Here is a 22696-nt window from a genome sequence, read left to right as displayed (position 1 = left end):
GCCATGTCAGCCATGATCTCAGCTGTGGAGCATGCTTTTCAATTTCATATTACATAGAAAAACTTAATGCAGAAAGACATACAAACAAGAAGAAACTAATGGTGGCTATAGGAAAGTCCTAACAGAGATTAGAGCCTTTTCATTGAGCGCAAAGGATTTTCATCCATATATTAAAACAATCCCAATAATTAAAATTATGGTAGTGTATCCAATTAATTTTGAGCCTTAAAAAATGTGGGAATTGTGAATAATTTATGTAATGCCTAAACTTCATTACATTGCAACATTTTTGTAAAATCCCTTGAATAAAAGTTAAAAGTCTGGACTTCAGTCACATATTGATAATGGTGTACAGTGGTAAAAAGGTGGATCTAACTGTACACCTCTATGGATGTTGAGAGCGAATAGGTTTTGACACAGCAAGAATCTCAAATATTAAAAGCAAATTCATTATGGATTAAGTGACTGCTGGGAATGATGAAGGAAGGAAAAACTACCTTGATTTAGAGTATAATCTAGTTCTGAAAATGAACACGGTAACAATGAACAAGAACTCTAGAAAGACACAATAAGCTGATTGAACTGGGCCGTTACAGTTCAGGGACTGAACTGCTAACCCTGAGATGTCTAAACATCAAATAGGCTCATACATGTCCATGGCCTTGTGCCACAATTTATATGATGGAATGATGTTACATATCATTCCAAGACTGCAAACTTGTTTGACAAATGACCTGTCCACTGCCTTAATGGTGGAAATTTTATTTTTCGATATAAGGTTTAGCTTTTGATGTGAAACTGAATATTAGCAATATTTTTTTTATTCATTTATTTGAGTCTTTGTTGATTGTTCATTGGGGAGATTTTCATTTTCTTTTTCTTTTTTTTTTGCATTTTGGATTTTGCATTTTGTAGTACCGGTATGGTTTTATATATATACAAATTAGCATGCACCACCAGTGTGTGAAGCCCTGATAATATTCATTATTGTGTTCTTGTATGATGGCATGTGCAGCACAAAGTGGTGTTGAAGCATAAAAAATAGTAAAAACAAACCCCTATCACCAGTGGCATTGTCCTGGAAGGTACCAGCAAGCATGAGAAAGTCCTGTTTAGGAGTTTAGCCATGCACTGCTCTCTTTCGATTGCTTTAGACCCAAAGAAAGCCAGGATTTCCTAATGCCCAGAATGGAGAGTTCTAAACAGATTGATCTGCATCAGGGGACTGTCCATTCTTTGCAAGTGAGCTAGCCCGGAAAAAAAAAAAAGATTAAAAAAGAGTTTGTTGGGAGAACAGTCTGACATACATAGACCTTCTCTGATCTCCAGAACAAGTTATCACCTGAGAGTGGAAGACAGAATTCTAGTCTGTCTGGCAGAGACCGCTCACTATGGACCCCTTCTCTCTGGACGTTAGCATGGGTGAGTCAAGCAGAGGGTTTATATATCACACATCACAGTTTATTAGCAATAATAGAGTTTCTTTTGCTATGCAGAGTTGTGCTTGGCATATCAATACTACTCTTTTCTTCTCGTTTTATTTTTTGTGCACGCATGTCTATGCGTAGTATGCATTCCTTATCAAAATTCTTGTCTTAAGTTTGTTGATAAATCTAATGTGACCCGGCCCTAATTATAATTCTGACCACTATTTCAACAAAAACTTTCAAAGTCATTAAAACCTCTAGCAGGATTTTATAATGATTTGAAAGTAATTATAAATGACAGAATGTATTTGTTTTGGCACTGAGCCCTACACAGTCTTTGTAGTTCAAAGGTGAAAGTCTGACTTGGAGCTACTACAGTATATCTGTACTCTATTCCTGTTTGTGGAACAAAGCTGAGTTTGGGCACAAGTCTGTAAGCAAACTTTTGGATTTTTAACATCTTAAAAAAAAGAAGATGCAACTTTATACACAAGTTTTGGAACCAAGACTTGGCAGGATGGAAAACCCTCATACCACAGAGAGGCTCTGGTGTGCTTGTTTGTCAAGTGAGACTGAAGATTATTGATTTTGCAAGTGCGTCTGTGTGTGTTCCTGTGTGTCTGTGTGCATCTCACTGTATGTGTGTGTTTTAAGGGCAAGCTGGCTTGTAGCCCTGGAACACAAGTAGCTGATGTTGCAACAGATATGGTAACTTTGACAGCAGGCTACATTATACAGACTAAACTCCATGGCTGTACTTTTGATTGCCTCATACATATAATTTCCATAGAGACATTTGTACTGTAGGCGAAAGGTCAAAAATCTTCATTCTCATTTCTGGCTTTCCTGGTGCATCTTTAACAAAATGAATATACTTCAGTTTTGCATTTGCAAATTCTGAAAGTAATGTTTTGAGATGAGGACACTGTAGCTATTCATCAGCCAAAGCTCTGCTTTAATTACATCAACTTACTGCTAACTTTAAATTTGTGAAAATTTTCAACAGTGCTTCAGCACTAACAGTCCTCCAGAGATAGATATTTCAACACTCTAAAGTCAAGGTTTTTAAAGTTCAGCTGATTTTATTTGGTGTAGTTTTTCATTCACAATAAGCAACAAAAAATGCATAAATGTAATTGAATTAAAGCATATTTAACTTCACTGCTTTTAATGTGTTTCTTCTCTTGCGAGTGTACATTGATGTACAGCACTGTGCTGTAGCACAAATAGCATTATTGTATAGACTCGTCCAGAGCTTCCTAAGTTGAGCCCTATGTCAAAACTTTTTGGAAAGGCTTAAGCATTCAGCTTCTGAGCTATAAATCACAGACTTTGAGCAAGAATTGTTGCAACAACTTGTAACATTTGCAAAATATCCCTGCTTGCAACTTTAGCAGGCAAGAGAAAATAAATGTTGCATTTATGTGGCGCCATGGACAAAAAGCATTAAATAATTCCAAACTGTGGGAATTTGTGAAATAACTTCAACACTTTGCTGTTGCAAAACCCTCTGATTTGTTTTTTGTCACTGTTGCCAACAAAGTAGGAATGAACAGACTTTGTGTTGTCACTAAAAATGTTATTGTTCCCTTTTATATCCTTTGCCACGCTATCCTTTTACTGAGCCTCTTTGTGGTTAAGAGTACGAAATAAACAGGAGTGTGTTGCACTAACACACTCTGTCAGGAGGCTGTAAGGTATTGATTGCAGGAGTGTATGAAGATGATGGTTTTTGACAGCCCACTGTGTGGACCTGAGCTGAGTCAGACAGGAGCCTGTTCTGTCTTCCGTCCGTAAGGGCCTAGGGCCATGTTGGTGAATGACTGCATCATTCCATGCGCATGAATGCTTTCGGACACAGGCTTCAAGGCATCAAGGAGACCAGAACAAAAGAGAAATGTGGCTCCAATCTTTAACATTTAGATAAGAGCATCAGCTAAATGTCGACCTTGCAGTGAGAATAATTTCCCAGCGTATAGCCTCACTGCCAGCCATCAGATTTAAAAGTTGAATTCAGTTAATTCAGTAATAGTGTTGTGTAATCCATTCTTCAACAAATTCCTTTTTTAACTATCTCTAGAGAACATTAATATGAATTAATATGTTGGTTTAAGGGCACATTAGAAAATATTAAAATTGCCAATCTTACTTCCAGAGCCAACAGCACACCTTATTTTATCCAATCAACACTCCAAAACAGTCCAAAACCTAAATACAGTCCAGATCAAAAGTTTAAGGTGCATGGTTGAATCTTAACAAGCTTCCAAGTAATGTTCAACTTGCAACAAGAATAAATGGGAGTGAGACAAAACATTTTTTGAGCATGCAGTTTATTGAAAACATCACTTAAATAGGCTGTTTTGCAGCTGATCAAAGGTTTAGGACCACATGCCTTTAAAAGACCAAATCTATCCAAAAACGTGGATTCACTGTCATGACGTTCTTATGGAAAAGGGAAAAAAAAATTTCCTTTTTGTTGCATAAGCAGAGTCTCTTGCAGTGTGCCGTCGCTGCTGAGGTGGGACCCAGTAAGGCAGTCATTTGGAATTTCTTAAATGATCCCGAGGCTTGTGGAACAAAAAAGTCAAGTGGAAGACCCCAAAAAATTTCACCAGCACTGAGCCGTAGGATCCAAATGGCTGTCCGTCAAGACACCAGACAATCCTCTACACAAATTAAGGATGTTACCGGTGCCGACTGCAGCCCAATAACCATCAGATGGCATCTGACACTGAAGGGCTTCACAAACAGAAAACGTCTTCAAAGGTCTTGTTTCCTTGAACGCCACAGAACTGACCGTTTGGACACCAAGAGCACCAAACATGGGACATTGAAAGGTGGAAAAAAAGTCTTATTCTCTGATGAGAAAAAAAAATAACCTTGATGGTCCTGATCGTTTCCAACGTTACTGGCATGACAAGCAGATCCCACCTGAGATGTTTTCTACGTGCCACAGTGGATGGGGCACCGTAATGGTCTGGGGTCCTTTTTCCTTCGGTGGAACAATGGATTTTCAGGAGGTGTAGGGGCGTCAAACGGCACATTTCTTCTTGCTGCATGTTGAAGCTCTATTTGGAACCTTCACGATCCAGCCATGCAAAATATTATTGATTTTTTTTGCCATTTTTCAAGTGGAGACTCTATATTCAATTTACAGTCCTGTTCTTCATTGGTCCACGTATCTATAAGGATTGAAGTAACTCAAACAACCCTGTACACTCAGAGTATGCCTACATTCACAATTTCAATGGATTCTAAGAAACATTGGGAGCCATGTTTTTCTAGAAAAGTACAACAATACTGCTCTGGAGTGGATGTTAATAGGGTCTGGCTTTAAACCCTTTTGTGTTAAGGTTTTTCAATTCTATTAAAGGTAATGGTGGAAAATGTGTTTCTTATAGCACAGTGATGCAGTACTGTGTACAGGAATCAGAGACAGAGGTAGTCAACTCACCAGCTATGGGCCAAATACTCAAAGTCTGTATTTAAAGGTACCACTGCCCTAAGGTATTTTTGATACTTTAGTTCTGCATGTGGAAATGTTTAAAGAGAATTTCCAAGTGGATATTTGTTTATTACTGACAAGCAAAAGTTGAACAAAAAATCTTTGCTTTAGTCAGAATTTTGCAAATACTCACCATTTACCCTCAGACCAAAAACAGTGACAGCTTACCTTCAAAGTAAAAGCGGTGCCTTTCATTCTCCCCTGCAACAAAATACATTTCAAAAAGCTTTTACTTTGAAGGTAAATAGTTTGTGAGTGTTTGCAGTCATGTTAGCACATTCCATGCTGCTATCGGCAACCACAACAACCAGCAACTCCAATATCCACTTGCTAGTTGTGGAAAACAATTTTTTCCCAAGGTGGTGGTGACCAGAGGGTCAGTGACAGGTCTCTTGCCCCACGTGAACAGCGCTTTAGCAAAGCAACCGCTTGCAGCTGATTGGGGAATACACATTTTTGCCTAGTAGCCAATGGTTGCCATATGGTCGGCTACAAGTCTTCAACTTGTGTGAATAACCAGCAGGTTAACAATATTCTTTTCAATAGGATTGCTCAAATTATTACACATTTTTAAATTATTTCTAATATAGGCTTGGTGAAACATTGGCAGTGAAAGCTTTTCTTTTTTTTTGCTTTTTTTTTGCTAGAGTTGCCTGAAATGCTACCCACATATTGCTTTTCAAACAGCAGAGTGATGTTGAGGACATGTGCTATGCTTTCTGAACATATTAGGTGTTCTGCTTTAGATTTGTGCTTCTACTGAGTTATTTATGTAGAAATAAATGAAAAGTAAACCCTCTGGCATTGGCGGCTCAGCACAGGCCCACAGTGAGTAATCTCAGAATGTGTACAATCCAAGGCTCAAACTAATGAGCTGGACTGAATGAAAGCTTTCATCAAATCCACTTTAAACACTGTAAGCAGTGTTTCAGTCTGTTGGAGTCACTCAGCATGACTGGCTCTATAATGATCTCCAAATGTGTTTTGTGTGATTGCTGCCTTGCAGCCTCAGTCTGCCCCACACTCCCTCCTTCCTTTCACACTAACCTCACCTCAAAGGAAATTTGTACTTACTTGTTTGACGATAAATATGTGGTCCGTGCATTAAAGAAAACCTGACTGTGGTGAATGAAAATATTATACCATTTCAAAAAAGCAAACCAAAAAAACATTATAGTTATTTGTCTTCAGCATGTCTAGTAACACTATCACATCTGTAGAGTGACAATCAAGATAATCTTAGTAAAATAAATAAACCAAAATACATCAGTGTGCACCGGCTAGTTTACATAACTATTCAAAATATTAAAAAAAAAAATGAAAAGCATGTGGCAAGAGCTAAGGCAGGTTAGAGAGGGTTAGAGCAGCTAACTTGCCACAGCACCTCAACATTGCAGTTAGCCTGTTAATGATTTTCTGAGGCGCACCTCGCAAAGCTTTTTTTTATTAAAGAAAAAGAAAGAAACTCCAGTTACACAAAAGTACAACAGCAGCGATAACAGCCTGTAAACATGATTACATTGAAAATAGTAATATGTTGTAGATATAATGTTTACCCTGCTCAACATTCTGGTTTAGCTTGTTAGCAAAATGACATCTGTACAGCTGAGGCTTAAATTGATGTCATAAATCAAAGTACTATATGTGTTTCACTGTTGACTTTGGTTCCAAATAATAAAAAGAATGATCAAATTTATTGCAAATCACCCTGAGCTTGATATAAATGTGTATTTATGAATGCAAAAAACACTATAACAATGCATCCAGTACAGTCATTGTCAATAAATTTGACAAAGAGGATCTTCAAAGCCCATGACCATGAATGCAAATGTAAACTGTCATAGCAATGTATCCAATAGTGAGATATCACAGTGGCTTTGAAGAAGGAAAACAGTGTATATCAGGTTTTTTTTTTCTTTTGGGGGGGGGGGGGGGGGGGGGGGGGAGAAATGCAGGGTAGGTCTTACTAGAAATTGGCTGTTCACATGGCTCACATTCTGCAACCAACTAAAAGCTCACTTTTTTTTCTTTTACAGAATAAAGATGCTAAGTAAAGATTCTCTCTGAAGAAAAGTGTTATCTTTGACAAGATAATATTGATCTATGATGAGCCATCACAGCTGTGATAAAGCATACGGTCTCTAGTTCTGCTGAAGTAATAGAAGGCTCTTGCTCATGCTGTGATTATAAGGAGTTACTGCAAGTTGACCAGAGCAAAAATAGAATATAATTTCATGCTGACAGCAATATATAGTAATAGCCATGAAGCAATGTGAAGGACAAACAGTGCCAATCAGTGTGATGAGGGCATTATTTACTGCTGATTTACAGCTTCTGTCTTTTTGTCTCTTTTGGTTATTTCTTTTAATATGAATTGTGACAAATTAGACAGTGTCCTTTGTTACTTTGGAATGTTTCTATCAACTAGGGTCACTACTCATAAGAAAAAGGCAGTAATGGATTATATGTACAGTTTTTTTTTCAGCTGTAAACAGAGATAAGGTCATTAACATAGACTTTGTCCTAGCAGTCACTGACCCAGTCTAAACAGACTTTCTGCACAGACTTTGACTCTTTCCGCAAGCAACATTAAAATGTAACTTTCTGCAGACATCCAATATTATTAATAATATTTTCTAATTCATAACATGGTCTCATGGGTGACAAACTGAATGGTTGAAGCACTGCACACCCAAGTGAGAGAAAAGAAGAGGCATGATTACTGTTTGAAGTGGGAATGTTAAAAAATCCCATAGAAATTCACTGTAATCCCAAAGAGTAATGAAGCAATTAGTCACTGCTCATTAATGACTATATGTCCCATCCAGCTGTCACTGTACCAGTGACCCAGTCTTTTTCCATTTGACATCTATTTCTTATTAGAGAGTCAGTGCCTTAGTCAGTCATTAGTTGTACTAATGGCATAATCCATGATATGAATATAAATAATACTACAGCTTTTTATTGCACTGTATAAAATTATTTGGGGATATCTGGGGATAAATAAAGAATAATAGTAAATGAGCAATATTATTTTACAGTGAAAATAACACACATTTAAAAACAAATAAATAAAATCAAATGGCCTAAAATAAAAATAAAAAATACTTGTTCCTTTTTTCAAAAGAAAAAAAATCACCTGGAAAAAGTACTCCTTGTTTTGGTTTGTTATGTGTTCTATTTTTTTTAATATTGCTGAAAAAAGAACAGTGATGCTTAAAGAAAGAAAAGTATAAATAAAAGTCAGTTGAATTGTCAGATATTTTTAACATAAATGTTAATGCGTGTTATACACTAGTAGATACCACCTACTTTCCGCGCATTTATCCCTTAAGTACACAGTTTGTTTGTTTATTTATTTTGGGTTTTTTTTTTTATTATTTGTTTGTTTGGTTTTCTGCACCATACTTCTCTTCTCAATGATACATACTTTTATTCTCAGTTTTACAATACACCTTGTAGAACAGTGTCTGTTAAATACAACAGTTGGCCTTTAAAGTATGCAGTTTTCATTTCTGGTCAGTCTCATGGGTCCTCCATGTATTTTTCTCTGTGGTTCTTTGCAAACAGAGCAGGCAGCAGGACACATGAGCAGCTCTCCAGTGATCTACCCCTGGAGCTCTCAGGTGATCTGCCTACAGTATGTGGATCCATTTACCAGCCGAGCAGCTGCCGTGGGAGGCTTGAGCCCTCTTAAAAGTCCACCTCAGGCTATGGTTACAAACTGCAAAGTTGGTGGGGAGGCGGGATAGCTTAGGGCCAGGCGGTGCTTGAGGCCTCCTGCTGCAAGTTCAAAGAGAGGGCTTCAACAGCTGTGGATGTTCAGAGGGCTATTTTGGCAGTGAGAAGAGTGGCATGTAAGGTCACATGGCAACTTAATATAACCTCAAAACCCAAGTTGGTGTATTTGTCTTAACTTCCAATTTTTCGAAAGAAAGACACACTTCTTTCATTTCATTACGGAAAGAATTAGGCTAATTAGGCCATTTTTCATGCTCACCTAGAGTACAATTTATTTACTAGGCTACACATAGCTGTACTTTCTGAAGTTCTATTGGGTGCAAATATTGTATGCCACAGCTCTGTAACATAATCACTCAGTACTCAAGTGGGTTTACATGTTATTTTGCATGAAAATGGTTTTCCACATAACCATAGTACTGGTTTCTGAAAACATTTTGAATAATAAATATAGGAAGTTTCTTCACAACATCTCAAAGACACGTCTCCATTTCAACAGAATTTGGCATAATTCTGAGGATTTCAACTGGCATTTAAAATTGATGCTGTTCCTTTACATGAATGCTGAATTCAAGGTTATTTAGCAGAGACATGAACAGCCTGTAAATGTAGTACTGTTTGTAGTCCAGACAAATATCCAGCTCCCTCTTCTTTTTTCCTAAAGTTTGGCACCAGCACATTTTATTTCCATTTTATTTCACTCTTTAATATACTTATTGTCTTCTCTGATTTGAAGAGACCCATGATTTTAAAGCCTGAAAACAGAGCCCTGACAAGGTGTTTATCTACTTCTCAGACTAATTTCATACAAAAATAGGCTGTTTACCTCAGCTTTGAGTGTCACAAATAACAAATCCATTTTGATACATTTCTTTATATTAGTCACTGTGGTAATACTAAAACAGGTGATTTAAACCAGTATCAATACTATTTTATATGTACCATCATCTGACATAAATCAAATAAGCGTACCCTAAAGCAGAGCTTCCCAAAGTGTGGGGCCTGCCCCCCAGGGGAGCAGTCGGGAGCAGCGCTGGGCTCTTCAAATCACAGACAAACAGTATCCCACATTCTTGATTTTTAGTTCACAAACACTTGTTGTAAAGACTAACTACTCCTGACATTTTGGAGATGTTAGCTCTTTATACAGTAAAGTTACAGCGGGATACAAATAATATCAGGCTTATCCTGCTGTAATTTGTTCCCCTGTTCAAATCACGGACAAACAGTATCCCACAGTTGTTTATGTTTTTGAACTCATTTTGCACAGAGAGGCATTTTTTGAAAAATGTATTGATAGCAATGTTGAATATTATTACACAGGAAAAAACAACTACATGTAAAATAATCACACAGTGACGCCTCTGACTTTGTAAATGGAGGGACAGTAACTGCGTGTGTATATGTAAGCGTGTAAAAACTGAAGATCGAACATTTTTCTTGTAAAACAAAGGGGGGCTCAGCAAAAAAAGTTTGGGAACCGCTGCCCTAAAGTGAATTAAAGATATATTACTGCTGAATGACCAACATGGGCTGTGTTGTAGTGGCCAATCAATGAAGGCCAAAAACATTTTAGACACTATTCATCTATTTCTCTATTCATTTTCTTAATTGCTCATCCAACTCAGGTTTCCAGGAGATGTTATTGAACAAAATCTTTTCATGTAGACTTTCTTTTATATGTTTTTGTTGCAATCTTTCATCCACTCTAAATGTTCCCATGCCATGTTATAAAGATTGATGTGAAACATTTTTACCTAAAAGAAACTGATACCAACAAAAGCAAGTGTGCTTATTTTTGGACAGATGGACAAAAAATAAAATCCACAGCATGTTAAGTTGAAGACATATCGAGACTAAATCCTGACCATGACAGTGTTTTGAACACTTTTTTCTTGTTTTTACTACTTTACAACTACTCTGGCAGTAGAGGAGCATGGGTTTTTTGCTGAAACAGCCAAGTTCAAGTTGGAGCTCCTTATTATAGTATTACTTCTGTCTGTTGCAGCATGATGGGACTAATAAAAATGTTGTGCATACACAAATGTTTTTCGATTGACTATAGATCAATAGATCCAAACCAAAAACTACTCACAGAATATGTTTGGGTTTTCTAGTTGTTTAAAATTATATACTTAGACATGAACTTAGCCTGCTTAAACAAAAAGACCAGCTCTTTGCAGATAATTGAAAACCACTAAATACACCTGTCTTCAGTCAAGGGTGGAGTTTGTGCTGCAGGGAACTTAACGCATAATGTGTTGTACTACAATAAAGTATTCATTATGTGTACTGACTTTGGTTGATGGCAAGTGCTCTTATCTTCTCAGTTTTAACAAATCACATAAATTGTCAGCTGAGTGCACGGTGACGTACCTAACAGTATAACTGAACAGTATAAAAGCTTTCAAGAACTCTGCTTCTCACAGTACCCTAAAAAGAAATACTCTTTAAGTTTTAGGGATCACATTCATTAATGCATTTCCTGAACTTTGATTAGTGAGTGATCCAAAAGTAGATCCTTAGATAAAGTAGAATTGGAGTACATGTGTAGCTGACTTTTCAATCACCCTGCCTATTCTTGTCTCCTCTAGTTAGAATGTTCTAGTAACATTATACTGTATAAATATTTGTCCGACATAACTGCAGGCTCATTCAGCTTATCCTGTGGCTTCAGCTCAGGCACAATGGACCCTTATCCCGACCAAGTAACTCTACACTCACCTCCCTGGTCATTATTGATGGCCTAGTAAGTGTTACTGTTACAAAGCAATTACTCTGCCATTAATGTTAGATGAGCTGCTCTACAAGTACAGCTCGATGCTTATCAGTTTTCTTCTGTTGCTTGCCTCTTTACTTTCACTAAACTGCACACCTTCTACTGCACATCGTTTCAGTCTTTAATAAGTGGGAGGTGAGAATGACAGCTGGCAGTCTTAACCTCTATCAAAGGAAATTTCTCTAAGTTCAAGAGGTAAAAAAGTCAAAAGGTGAGCAACATGGCCCCAGTGTGACTTTGGGAAATCTGGTGACCCGGTAAAATGATATCACGCCACCGAAGAGAAGAAATAGGCAGGAGGAAAAAAGAACAGCACAGAGGTGTAGGGATCGAATGAGCTGTACTGCCACCTCCACATGTGGTTTTACCAGTGCACAGAAACAGTGCATCTCCAGGTCACTGAAAGGTAGAATATGCACATGCACACTCACACAGCAGTTCCCCCCCCCTCTGATGTGTGTTATGTAAATTGTGCCAGACAGGTAGCTTGTTTAACTTGAAGGCAGAGGGGAACGATGGTTCACATATCAAGTCGACACCTTTTACATATCAATCAGCAGCAAATGCTGAAAGAACTATTAACACAACTTCAGTAACAGTTTTCACTCATATTTAGTCACTCAAACGGAGGATGCAGTTTCATCACTTTGATAATTTGCAAGGCTTTTGTTCAAATGGTAACCATTTTCAGCATCTCTCTAAACAATGTTGTTTTGGTTAGGTTAAGTTCATAGATGATATTTAATTTTATATTGATTGAAAATGAAAAAGGAGGTCGTTGATATTTTAAGAATTGCATTTTTACATTTTACCTGGATTCTCTAAATTAAAGAGTATGTCTATGTGTCCAATTTATATAATAGTTTGGGGGGAGTTTTTTGTCAGTAGCCTACATGAGGTTATCAGAGCCAATTGTGCCAGTTTTTGTTTGTTTTTAATATTTGGAAAATGAGGACAGTCCTACCACCATATAGTCTTTAATCAATGACATTGTTTATGGCTGAAAGTGACCAGTCATAAAATAGCCAGTTCCCATGTTTGCTTCAACACACAAACTTTATGAAGTCTGGTCAACTCACATGGCCGATATTCGACTTTATAAAATTCAAATTCAAATTTTATTTGTCATGTACACAGTCATACACAGTACGATATGCAGTGAAATGCTTAGACAACTGCTCGTGACCTAAAGAAAAAAAAGGAAAAGGCTATGAATAAGATAGGAAATAAATATGAAAAATTAAAAAGGGTAAATTTAACTGGGAAAGAACAAGATAAAATATATAAATTAAAGTTGAAAATAAAATAACTGTACAACAAAATACACAATACACAGTATAGAACTATATAAGAATCTATGAAGAAATATATATATATATATATATATATATATAAGATACTGCGCAGGACCCTCAAGCTCCCAGGCCTCTGGTAGAGGACCCGAGCTTGAAGGATAAACCGCCCGCAGGGGCGCGCTGGGTGTTTTATATATATATATATATGTGTGTGTGTGTGTGTGTGTGTGTGTGTGTGTGTGTGTGTGTGTATATATACACAATAACAGCAGCTGTATTAGTATTAACTGGAAATGAAAAATATAGTGACCAGTGTTGTGCAATCCACATTATGTCTTGTGCAGTGCAAATATAATAATATAATTATAAGGAAAGTTACCATTGAGAACATGTATTCCCTTCAGCACTCACCAAGCAGAAACCTTTGTGCCTGTAGTGGCTGCTTTGCGCATTATACTGTATGTGACCAGTAAAGAGGATGAAAACAATACCAATTTCCCCTTGATGATGATGTCCTTAGTGACTTAAATTATTAGTGATAAGTGATTTAAAAAGTGATTCTGAAATTCTTCGCTAAACATCGGTATCAAAATAAGTATTAAGCTAATTGAAAGGAATATGAATTGTGAAATCATTAAATGTTACCTATATTAAAGGTGTTTTTATCATTAAGAACCCTGATAGAGGTGTTTGAGTAAGATGGAGAAAATAGCGAGCTGACCATGTATGGGCATCCATCCTAAAAATAAGTAGTCCAGTGGGAGAAAAGAGACTCCAAACTCAACTATGCTGTCCTTTCCAAAGAATAATGAAGAAACAGTCTGACAAGATTGTTTTTCTGAAATCTGGCTACAAACACAGTAGAGTTAAAGCCATTAGCCAATAAGAGTTATTTGCTTGCCTGGTATACACGGTACACACAAAGGCATTTAAGTACATGCCAAGAAAAAACAGAGACTTGCATACAGTTCTTATAATGTTAGTACGTTACTGTAAATTTACTTTTGTTGGATACAGTGTTCATCAATAGCGAAATATATTCAAAAAGATTCAATTTTTTCTTTTAATTAAATTCTTTTGGGGGGAAAACAGCTATAAATTGCACCATTCTGTCTCTCTGTGTGTCTCTTTCTATTCTTTATCTAACAGATGCACATAAGCACTCACACATTACCTATTTGTCCGTAGGTGGTGGTCATAAAACCATACATCAGCAGCTTTGCAGAGGAGCATGTCCTTAAGAATATGATAAAGAGGAAGCAGGCATTTCCTTCTCAAGAGGGATGTTTTCCGCTGCACGTCCTGTCTGATTAGTGAGACCAGAGAGTCTTCCTCTCAACTGCACTGCTAAATAATATTTTCTAGATATTTACACAAAAAGTGGTTTCATGTCATAGACATGCTGTAAAAATGGTCTCTGGACCAAAAATATTTCTGTTACCCATAAATCTGTCCTAGCTTGCCATCTATCATGAAACTGTCCTGACAAAGGGCAGTCTCGTATTACCCACCTCCAGCCTCTACACAGTTAGCTTGCTTTTTTTTTTATAAAGTGATTGACTTTGGTGCTTAGATTTAAACACTAAGGCTTATTGGCAGCCCAATAAATAGGTTAAGTTTCCCAAACCAGAAAAAAAAAAGCTAGTATTGCTGAACAATAAAATCTTGAATATTTTCAGCAGCGCATCATATCAACATTGTCCAAACTTTCTCCAATGTGAATTATGGGCTTATCTCCAATGAAAGACTTTGAGAAGGAGCTGTTTAGCTGTGGGAAATTTCCTCATCTCTCTCAAGTCCATATGGGGGCTTTAGTGGCAGAGATGCATTATCTGAGTGTCCAGCGAAAGTAGGGGGAGAGTGGCTAGCTGAAGTTTATGGAGATTTATTGCTCCTTCCTCAGACCTTAATTGCCTCCTCCTCTGTGGGTACTCCAAGGAGGCCTGTGGTGAGCAGCGACCAGCACCAGGGTTCTTGCAGGTGGGCCCACCAAAGCGCTGTTCACTAAAACTTGTTATGGAGACAAATGGTGTCATGGAGCACTCCTAAACCAGACAACAAACAAAGGAGAGGAAGAGAATAGCACAGAGACGGACAGTTGGTTACTGAAAGGGCTCAGGACTTCAACTTGAGCTTCAGATGGAAAAAAAAAAGTAGAAACCTAAGATTTACTTTACTGGCAGCAATTAAATATCAATCATTAAGGAATACAGTTATAATATAGTGGCAGAAAGAAACATCTGAGCTTCATCTCAGTACATAAATTTTGCAATGCCTAATCCAAAGCCAGAAATTAATCTTTTGCTTTGAAGCATAAATCGTTTCTTTATTTTTATTTTAACCACGTTTATTTATTCAGATAAAAGACATCTGGTGAAGAGGTCAGAATAAAAGGACTGTCGATATAAATAATTTGCAGTACCATCAAGCATGCTCATTCATTTACAAGTATATCCATTTTTTTAAAACACAAAAAAGCATCTGTGCAACCAACAATGTAGTGATTAAAATTTTAATTTAATATACTCAAAGCTATATATTCTGCTGAAATATAGTTTTCTACTTCTTTTGTATATTGTTGCTTGAGAAAGAAGCTGCGTTTTGGATTTTTGTTGTTGTTTTGCTTTCTGTTTTTAATCAAATGCATTTAAACACCGAGTACCAGTATCTGTGAATTTTAATTAATTCCTGTTTTTTTATGTGCTCCATTACAGAGAGATTGATCAGAACACTTCTTTCAGTGATCATCTAGAAATTGGGTCTAACAGAGACTCTGATGGTTGAGGAGGAGGAAGGGACTATTGAAGCTTACTCAGAAAGATCAATGAGATATGCTGAACAATGTTTTATCTATGCTCTTACCTTGCAGTGATAAGTGGGTAAGCTAAAAATAAAAACAAGTGTAGTCTAGATTGTGTTTTTCCTGGAAATATTAAGTAAAAGTATAAAATAAGCGCTTAACAATAACCTAAGAAACTTAACCATGTGACTCTTCAGGAGCCTGCATAATAATTACTATAAATAAAAGTGAAAAATATTTTCTTCCTCAAACGTTCCACCTTAGGTTGAGCTTTATAGCCATTGGTTTTCCACCGTATAACCACATCTGTATTTTCCATTTGCTGTTCTTGTTGCTCTTCCTGTCTTATGGAGTCCAACTAGTGAGTGCAGCTATCGATGCTTGGCTGAGTCATTTGTTTATATTTGGGTCACACATCACCAGCTGCTAGTACCTCCTCCTTTGTACCCTGGTTGTACTCAAAGCTGTTTTGAAAGAACTTTGTTGTTTCCACATTTAATGGGAACACTTTTCCTGCACATTTTGCAAAGTTCTGTGCTTTTTTCAAGGTTGTAGAAGTTTCTCCCCCTTAAGGTAATAAATTGCAATAGGAGGCTGATACCTGGCTCTCACTCTCAGAAATGTCCAGGCTTGCCTCTGTGCTACATGCAGTAGGGAAACTAAATGCACAATGTTTCTATAGCAACAATATTGTGCAGACATGGTACAAACCTACTCTTAGATATATCTTGTAGCCCTCAGGAGGAGTTTATAATATTTATTTATCTCATTCAAAATTCTCACATCTCAATAAGACTCATAGCACCTTTTTCATTTTTAAAGAACTTGAAGAGGTGGCGGTTTGTGTAAGGTGAAGGGATTGTTAGAACTGATGGGCTCATATTTATTGCACGAGAACATGTCTTGAGTTACTGGCTCTATGATGAGCTGCCGAGTGAGATGGCAGAGAGGCAGTAAGTGCACTAATGACTGCGAATAGTCTGGCCTCTTAAACCATGAATATTGAATGCCTATATAGCACAGTTATACCTCTCCTCCTACCTGGTTCATGAAGCTGATGATCTCAACTCTTTACTGAGTTTAGATCATTCACAGAGAACACCACATATATTGTCGTGAAGAGGGTGTGAAGAGGAAGGAATGGTGGAAACTGTGACAATAATTGACTGAGGTCTACAAACAGAGATAGAACACAGAGGAAAATTATTACAGTGACAAACTGCTGCTTCAGTATGGAATAAATGCATAATTCCCATTGGAAGAGTGATTTAAAGGTAAGGGAAAAAAAGATATTATTTCATAAAAAAACCAACAAATAAGTAATAATATGCACATTCAGTAACATTTGTCTTTGGAAAAAAAACAGGCATGCTTATCAGCTGCCACCTGGCTCCTCAGTAAACCTACAGCCCTAGAAAAATAACAACCTATTTCTGTGTTGCAAAATTCAGTGGAGTGGTCATTAGAAGATTAATCTCTGCCATTTTGTTTGTGTGAGAGAGAAAAAACACTCGAAACATGGACTAGGTTTTAGTTAATAAATGAAACATGTATATTGGGCCATCTGGTTACTTTTTTCCATTTGCGGTGAGCTGGAGACTGGACTTGTCCTGCTCCATTATTCTGTAGATATCTCAGATCATCATGTCAGGGCAATTTTGACAACAGCTGCAGGAGCTAATTGTTTATTGTTCCCAACATAAAAAAAAGGTAGAAAATGTTTGTTACACATACAGATTTAGTTTGCCAAAAAGAAGTATAAATTTACTAAATTCAGTTCCCATTTTTATATGTAATTCCTTCAAGTTTACAAGACAAATTATGCAGTTATACCAAATGTCCAAATCTCTTAAGAAAGGACCACCTCAGTTAAAAGAACATCTAATAAAAATAACCAAAGGTTGTGACCGCTCTTCAGTGTAATATTGATTGTACTTTAGCCAGAGCTTTTCCACTTTTCACCTTCAATGTGTTACATCACATTTTCTGGGCTATACAGAGGAAGTCTCCATCACTCACCACACTGTGTTTACTTCTAGGCTGGTCTGTCAGTGAAAGGATTTCAAACTACTTCATGTGGATGCTTTTTAAACAAATAGATGTTAAATGTCTGTATTTTTACTGCACTGGCTCTATTTTTAATTAAAGTGTCAATGGTCTTGCACCAGCATATTGAGGTAGATATGCATATCCATTTACTAATCACTCTTGACCATCCCATGGTCAAAGCTTATATAAAAAGGAGGTTGTGTCTCCGCTCCTGTTCCACAAACACAGACTCTGGAGTGATCTCCCAGAAATGCATTATACTTTTTTTCAGAGTGACAGGAGACAACCAGTCGCACTCACATTCACACCTAGGGGTAATTTAGTGTTTCCAATTAACCTATCCCCACTAACTGCATGTCTTTGGACTGGGAAGAAGCCGGAGTACCCAGGGAGAAACAAAGGCAAAAACAGGGAGAACATGATCGTGGAACTGAACTCAGGATGTTCTTACTGTAAGGCAACAGTGCTAACACCACCCTGCTGATTAAATATAAATATAACATTATTTAAATATAAACTTTACTTACTGCAATCAAACATTATTTAAAATATGTTCATTTTTTGTTAGGAATGTGAACCAGGAAAGTTCAGCACAATTAGAGCATCGCTGTTAACATTTTGCTTACTTTACCCATTTGGTTTATCTGAAGCTAAGTTGTCTAACTAAGTCCTTTAACTGTAATCAAATATTCATCGCCACAAATCTGAACTGCTACTTTAATTTCTAATCATATTAGAAGATTCTTACAAATATAGACTATGACAGGTAACATTGGCAGAAATGCAAAAATAGTCTGTTTCACAAAATGAATGAAAAACTTTCTCAGATTTCCAAAGCACACCAAATACCAGAATATAAGGTCCCCTACAAGACAGCTTTATTACATATACATGTATTTTACAGATAGATATAAAAACTCGAGTGTTGTCTAGTGCCCTCAGTTAATCATCTACACATAAGTCCACAGCAGAGCTATTGAATAAGAATAGCAGCAGCCCTTATTCTAGCTCTATTCTCATTATGCCATAGTCCCTCTGGCAAAGAACCCCCCTGCCTTCCCCCCATTCCTCTCCCTAATGAGGACCAGAGGAGGGAATATCAGGACCTCAATCAGCCACAAGTCCACTTCACATATGTTTTGATGGATCTCTGCTCATGTGCCGAGTCCTCCCAGCTCAAGGGATCACACCGCCGAGCCTTATCGGCATTCCTCAGAAAGCACAGTCAACAAAACCACATGGCCTAACAGTGACAGGCAATGCCTTGACAAAGACAGGCAACATCTCAGTGTTTGATCATATGATATCGTAAGAAGTCAGAGCTTGACTGCATAGTGCAATTTGTTAGAAGGCTTGGCGAAGGCTTGGGTCTTACATTAGGGTTAACGGAGGATTTATTTTTCAGTATAACTCGTGTCATTGATGCAATTAAAGGTTCATGAGGACATTTCCCTTTAATTTAGCAATTATATTTTAGGTTATCTTTACTAATATTTTGCGTATATATATTTTAACAAAATGTAGAGTAGTCTGCCTGGTTTGGCATTAAATGTAAATGATGTGAAGAGGTGATGTTTTCTCCCTTTTCTGTCATTGCACCCCCAAGGACATATGTCTTTGGGTTTTTGATTGTTGCCAGTTTTTGGAACACAAGTCTTATCACTTCTGACTGCAGGAGTTATTTCATAAGCAACTTTTCTCTCTCCTGATAAATATAATTGATCACCTATATTATACAATCGATGTATGTGTAGCGGGACTAGAGCAAATGTAAGATATCAGTTCTACTTTTTTTTTTAAATTGATCTTTTAATCCATTTATGATCTGGGAATGTCACAATAAAGATTTTCCATTGGTTTAAGTTATAGATATGATTAGAACATTTAAAAGGTTTGCCTTATTGTGTTCTTGTGACTCAGCCAACAACCCCAAAAATATGGTGATTATTTTCTCCCATATAAACACTATTAAACCACTAGGGGGCTAAATATAGACTGCTAAAGAAAAATGCATGTAGCCTGTCTAATATCGCACACTGGTTTATCAAGATCAAGATAAACTTTATTATCCCCAAGGGGCAATTTGCTTTGTAGCCAGCGGCCTAGCACAACACACAGTTTTGACATGTTATGTTCAAGCAAGCTTAAAAGTCAGTATTTGGTATGACTGCCTTTATTCCTCTTGTATTTTTGTAATTGTAATTGTAACAAAAGATTATTTCCAGATGTTACTGCATGTTTTTTCTACATTCATAATTGCATAAATTTACACCACTGGCTGAAATGCAGCCCCAAAGCATCACAGAGCCTTCCACCATTAAGATACAATTTAAAGAAAACAATACTCTAAAAATGATCAGATGTAAGGGCTGTACCTAAAATGATTGAAAAAGCAAACAGTTGAATAGACATATTTATATGTTATACGTTTTGTGCTGCACAGATGTTTAAATTAGCAGTATTGCTCATTTTCAGGGAATCATTTTCAGGGAATAGTTTTCTGAGATGTGTTACAGAGAAGAGAAGGAAATGCAAAGAGGAAAGGAAAATACAGAACTGATAAAGGGAATAATGAAGTGATGCAAAAATTCATTACTGTCTGCTCAGGTGGTTTCATAGGGCGTTATCATCAAGAAAAATCTGATTTGTCATATGTCCTTGTTGCTATGCTGCTATGTCACAACCTGCCCTATAATCCACAAGCGTTTGCATTTTTAAATCAGAACTTCATTAATTTCACCAGCAATGTAACGGACAGCTAATTAATAGAAAAACGGTGCTATTAAACAAATGATCGAGGCAGCACTGGTAGGATCGCGAACACACTGTTACTATTCTTATTCAATAGCTCTGCTGTGGACTTATGTGTAGATGATTAGATAACTGAGGGCACTAGACAACACTCGACATCTTGATATCTTTCTTGGAAACAGGAGCATTATCTTTTGCATGAAGTATCACATTCATTTCTCAGCTTTGTGAAAGCACTGTAGCCTTACAAATTCTTAGAGGTGTTATCCACAGAAGCACATTATACCACTAAATGACCTGTTCACCTTTTCTAAGTAGGAATAAGACAAGTTCTGATGTGAGGGAAACATTCACACTTCAACTTGGAAAAACTTGAACATTTTCTTTATTATATAATAATAACATAACATTTTACCTGTACAAAAACACACATAATGGCTTAAAGACTCTCAGTGGTGCATTCTGTTTAATAACCCTCACATGTACACATGTATAAACAGTATATACTTTATTTGGTTCTAGTCTAGAAGTGGCAGGCACATTTGAGAAAACAGGATGTTAGCCAACTGAGTGGTTTCTTTCTTTTGTCTGCACTGCACTTTAACCCATAGACGGAAATAGAGCTATGGAAAGTGTGACTTGTGCCACAGAAAAACAAAATGTTCAGAGCAAGTAAAAATAGAGAAAAAAACAAGCCGAAGGTCTGTTTGGTGTAACCAGCAAGAACCTTACTATAAGTAACTTTTTCTTTCAAATTCAGAATCTAAATTTTTAGCCAAGCAGTTAAAAAAAAATGTTTCTTGTGCATTTCAGCTTTAATCACAGCCCAAGTTTTAGCCACTCCTGCTGGATTTCCACAAAAGGAGGCGAGCTGAAGTGAAACCGCTGTCTCTAGCACTCTGCATGGCTGCATGCTGTTGTGCAACAGTCACATACTCTATTTACTTGTATTTCCTCTGCCAGCTTGTTATTTTACACTTTCAACATCCTGCGTGCCGGGTGCCACGAGAGGCTGACACTGCTGTTTAACTACTGCTTAATTTAAAGTTTAAACCTCCTGCTTATTATAACAAAACCTGAACAGAGGAAGTAAAACATGCTTAAAAACAGTTTTATTAATAGCAATTTTTTTTGCTGTCCTTTGGGAATATTCAGTGTAAGAACACTGTGATGGCACTTTGATGGCTAAGAAGTAGAAGACAAAAATGCATGCAAACACACACACACACACACACACACACACACACACACACACACACACACGCATGCATAATAGAGATGAGTGCATAAGTGAGCCTGCAGATAGAGGTCAGAGTCTTCAGTAAACAAATGGTTATTTAACCATAAACAAACCATTGTGGCTAAAACAATGAAAGCTGTTACCTTGGGTGACATTACTCTTTAGGTTTGCTTATGCTTCCTTAAATAAACACTGCATCTAAGCATTTGTTACTATCTATCATCTGTAGCCTAGACTACAATTACAGTCTAATTTTCTGGTGTCTGGCTGTGTTGTCCTTGTTTATACTTTCCACAAGCATTAACTTTTTTTTTTTTTTGTAGAATTGGACCCAGCAATTTACTTTCAGGCTCTAAAGAGTTACAGAACATCCTGTACAGCTTTTTTAACATTTTTATGGACGGAAGCCACAATAAGATGATTGTTATCTTAAAATAGTATATGGCAACGTATGGTGAAAGCATTCAGTTCTGACACGTTCCACAGAGGATGATACTTGCTCGCAACTTTTACAAATGTGTGTCTGTGGTTGATTCTATGTGGGAGTGTGTTTCTGGGGTGGAAGTGTGGCTTTTTTAACTAGGCGGTGCTAGTGGGGTTTTTGTGAATAGAGCAGCGAAGCGCTAACTTGTGGTCATGGGGTATGTTTGCTGTTTATTTTGTTCTGCTTGACTTGGTGGACGGGGGTGGCAAAGGGCACAAGGCTAGGAGGTCAAAACAGGCAAGACTCTCCAAATGTATTTCAGTCCTCTGTTTGAGTCTAACGATACGCATGATCATGTACAAAGAATCACTGCACATCAAGATACTTAAATATTTGGTGGACTATAGTAATTACAGTTGTGGTCAAAAGGTTACATACACTTAGTCATGGGCATGATTGTCATGGTAATCTTCGGCTTGTAATACAGTGGTCCCTCGTTTATCGCGGGAGTTATGTTCTAAAAATAACCCGCAATAGGTGAAATCCACGAAGTAGTCAGCTTTATTTTTTGCAGTTATTATAGATGTTTTAAGGCTGTAAAACCCCTCACTACACACTTTAGATATTTTCTCAGACAGGCATGAACATTGTCACAGTTTTTTCTCTTGTTTAAAAACTCTCAAAG

General features: G+C 37.1%; 1 protein-coding gene across 2 annotated transcripts in view; it reads left to right on the top strand.

Annotated features, from left to right (window-relative positions):
* Window positions 1-944: 944 nt before the first annotated feature.
* Window positions 945-22696, top strand: part of rxraa (retinoid X receptor, alpha a) — a 158085-nt gene continuing 136333 nt past the window's right edge. Inside the window, exon 1 of one of the 2 annotated variants that reach the window (XM_086300262.1) lies at window positions 945-1422. In XM_086300262.1, coding sequence (XP_086156388.1) covers window positions 1392-1422 — 31 coding nt within the window. In that variant the 5' untranslated portion in view covers window positions 945-1391. The remainder of the gene's footprint in view (window positions 1423-22696) is intronic. The other variant, XM_086300264.1, reaches the window with a different exon arrangement.

The sequence above is a fragment of the Aulonocara sp. 'chitande type north' Nkhata Bay genome, linkage group LG7 (assembly GCF_057382095.1).
Source record: "Aulonocara sp. 'chitande type north' Nkhata Bay isolate Kocher_YH1m ecotype deep benthic linkage group LG7, A_spYH_male_GT1.1, whole genome shotgun sequence".
Taxonomy (NCBI): domain Eukaryota; kingdom Metazoa; phylum Chordata; class Actinopteri; order Cichliformes; family Cichlidae; genus Aulonocara; species Aulonocara sp. 'chitande type north' Nkhata Bay.
This window is presented reverse-complemented; position numbering and strand designations above follow the sequence as displayed.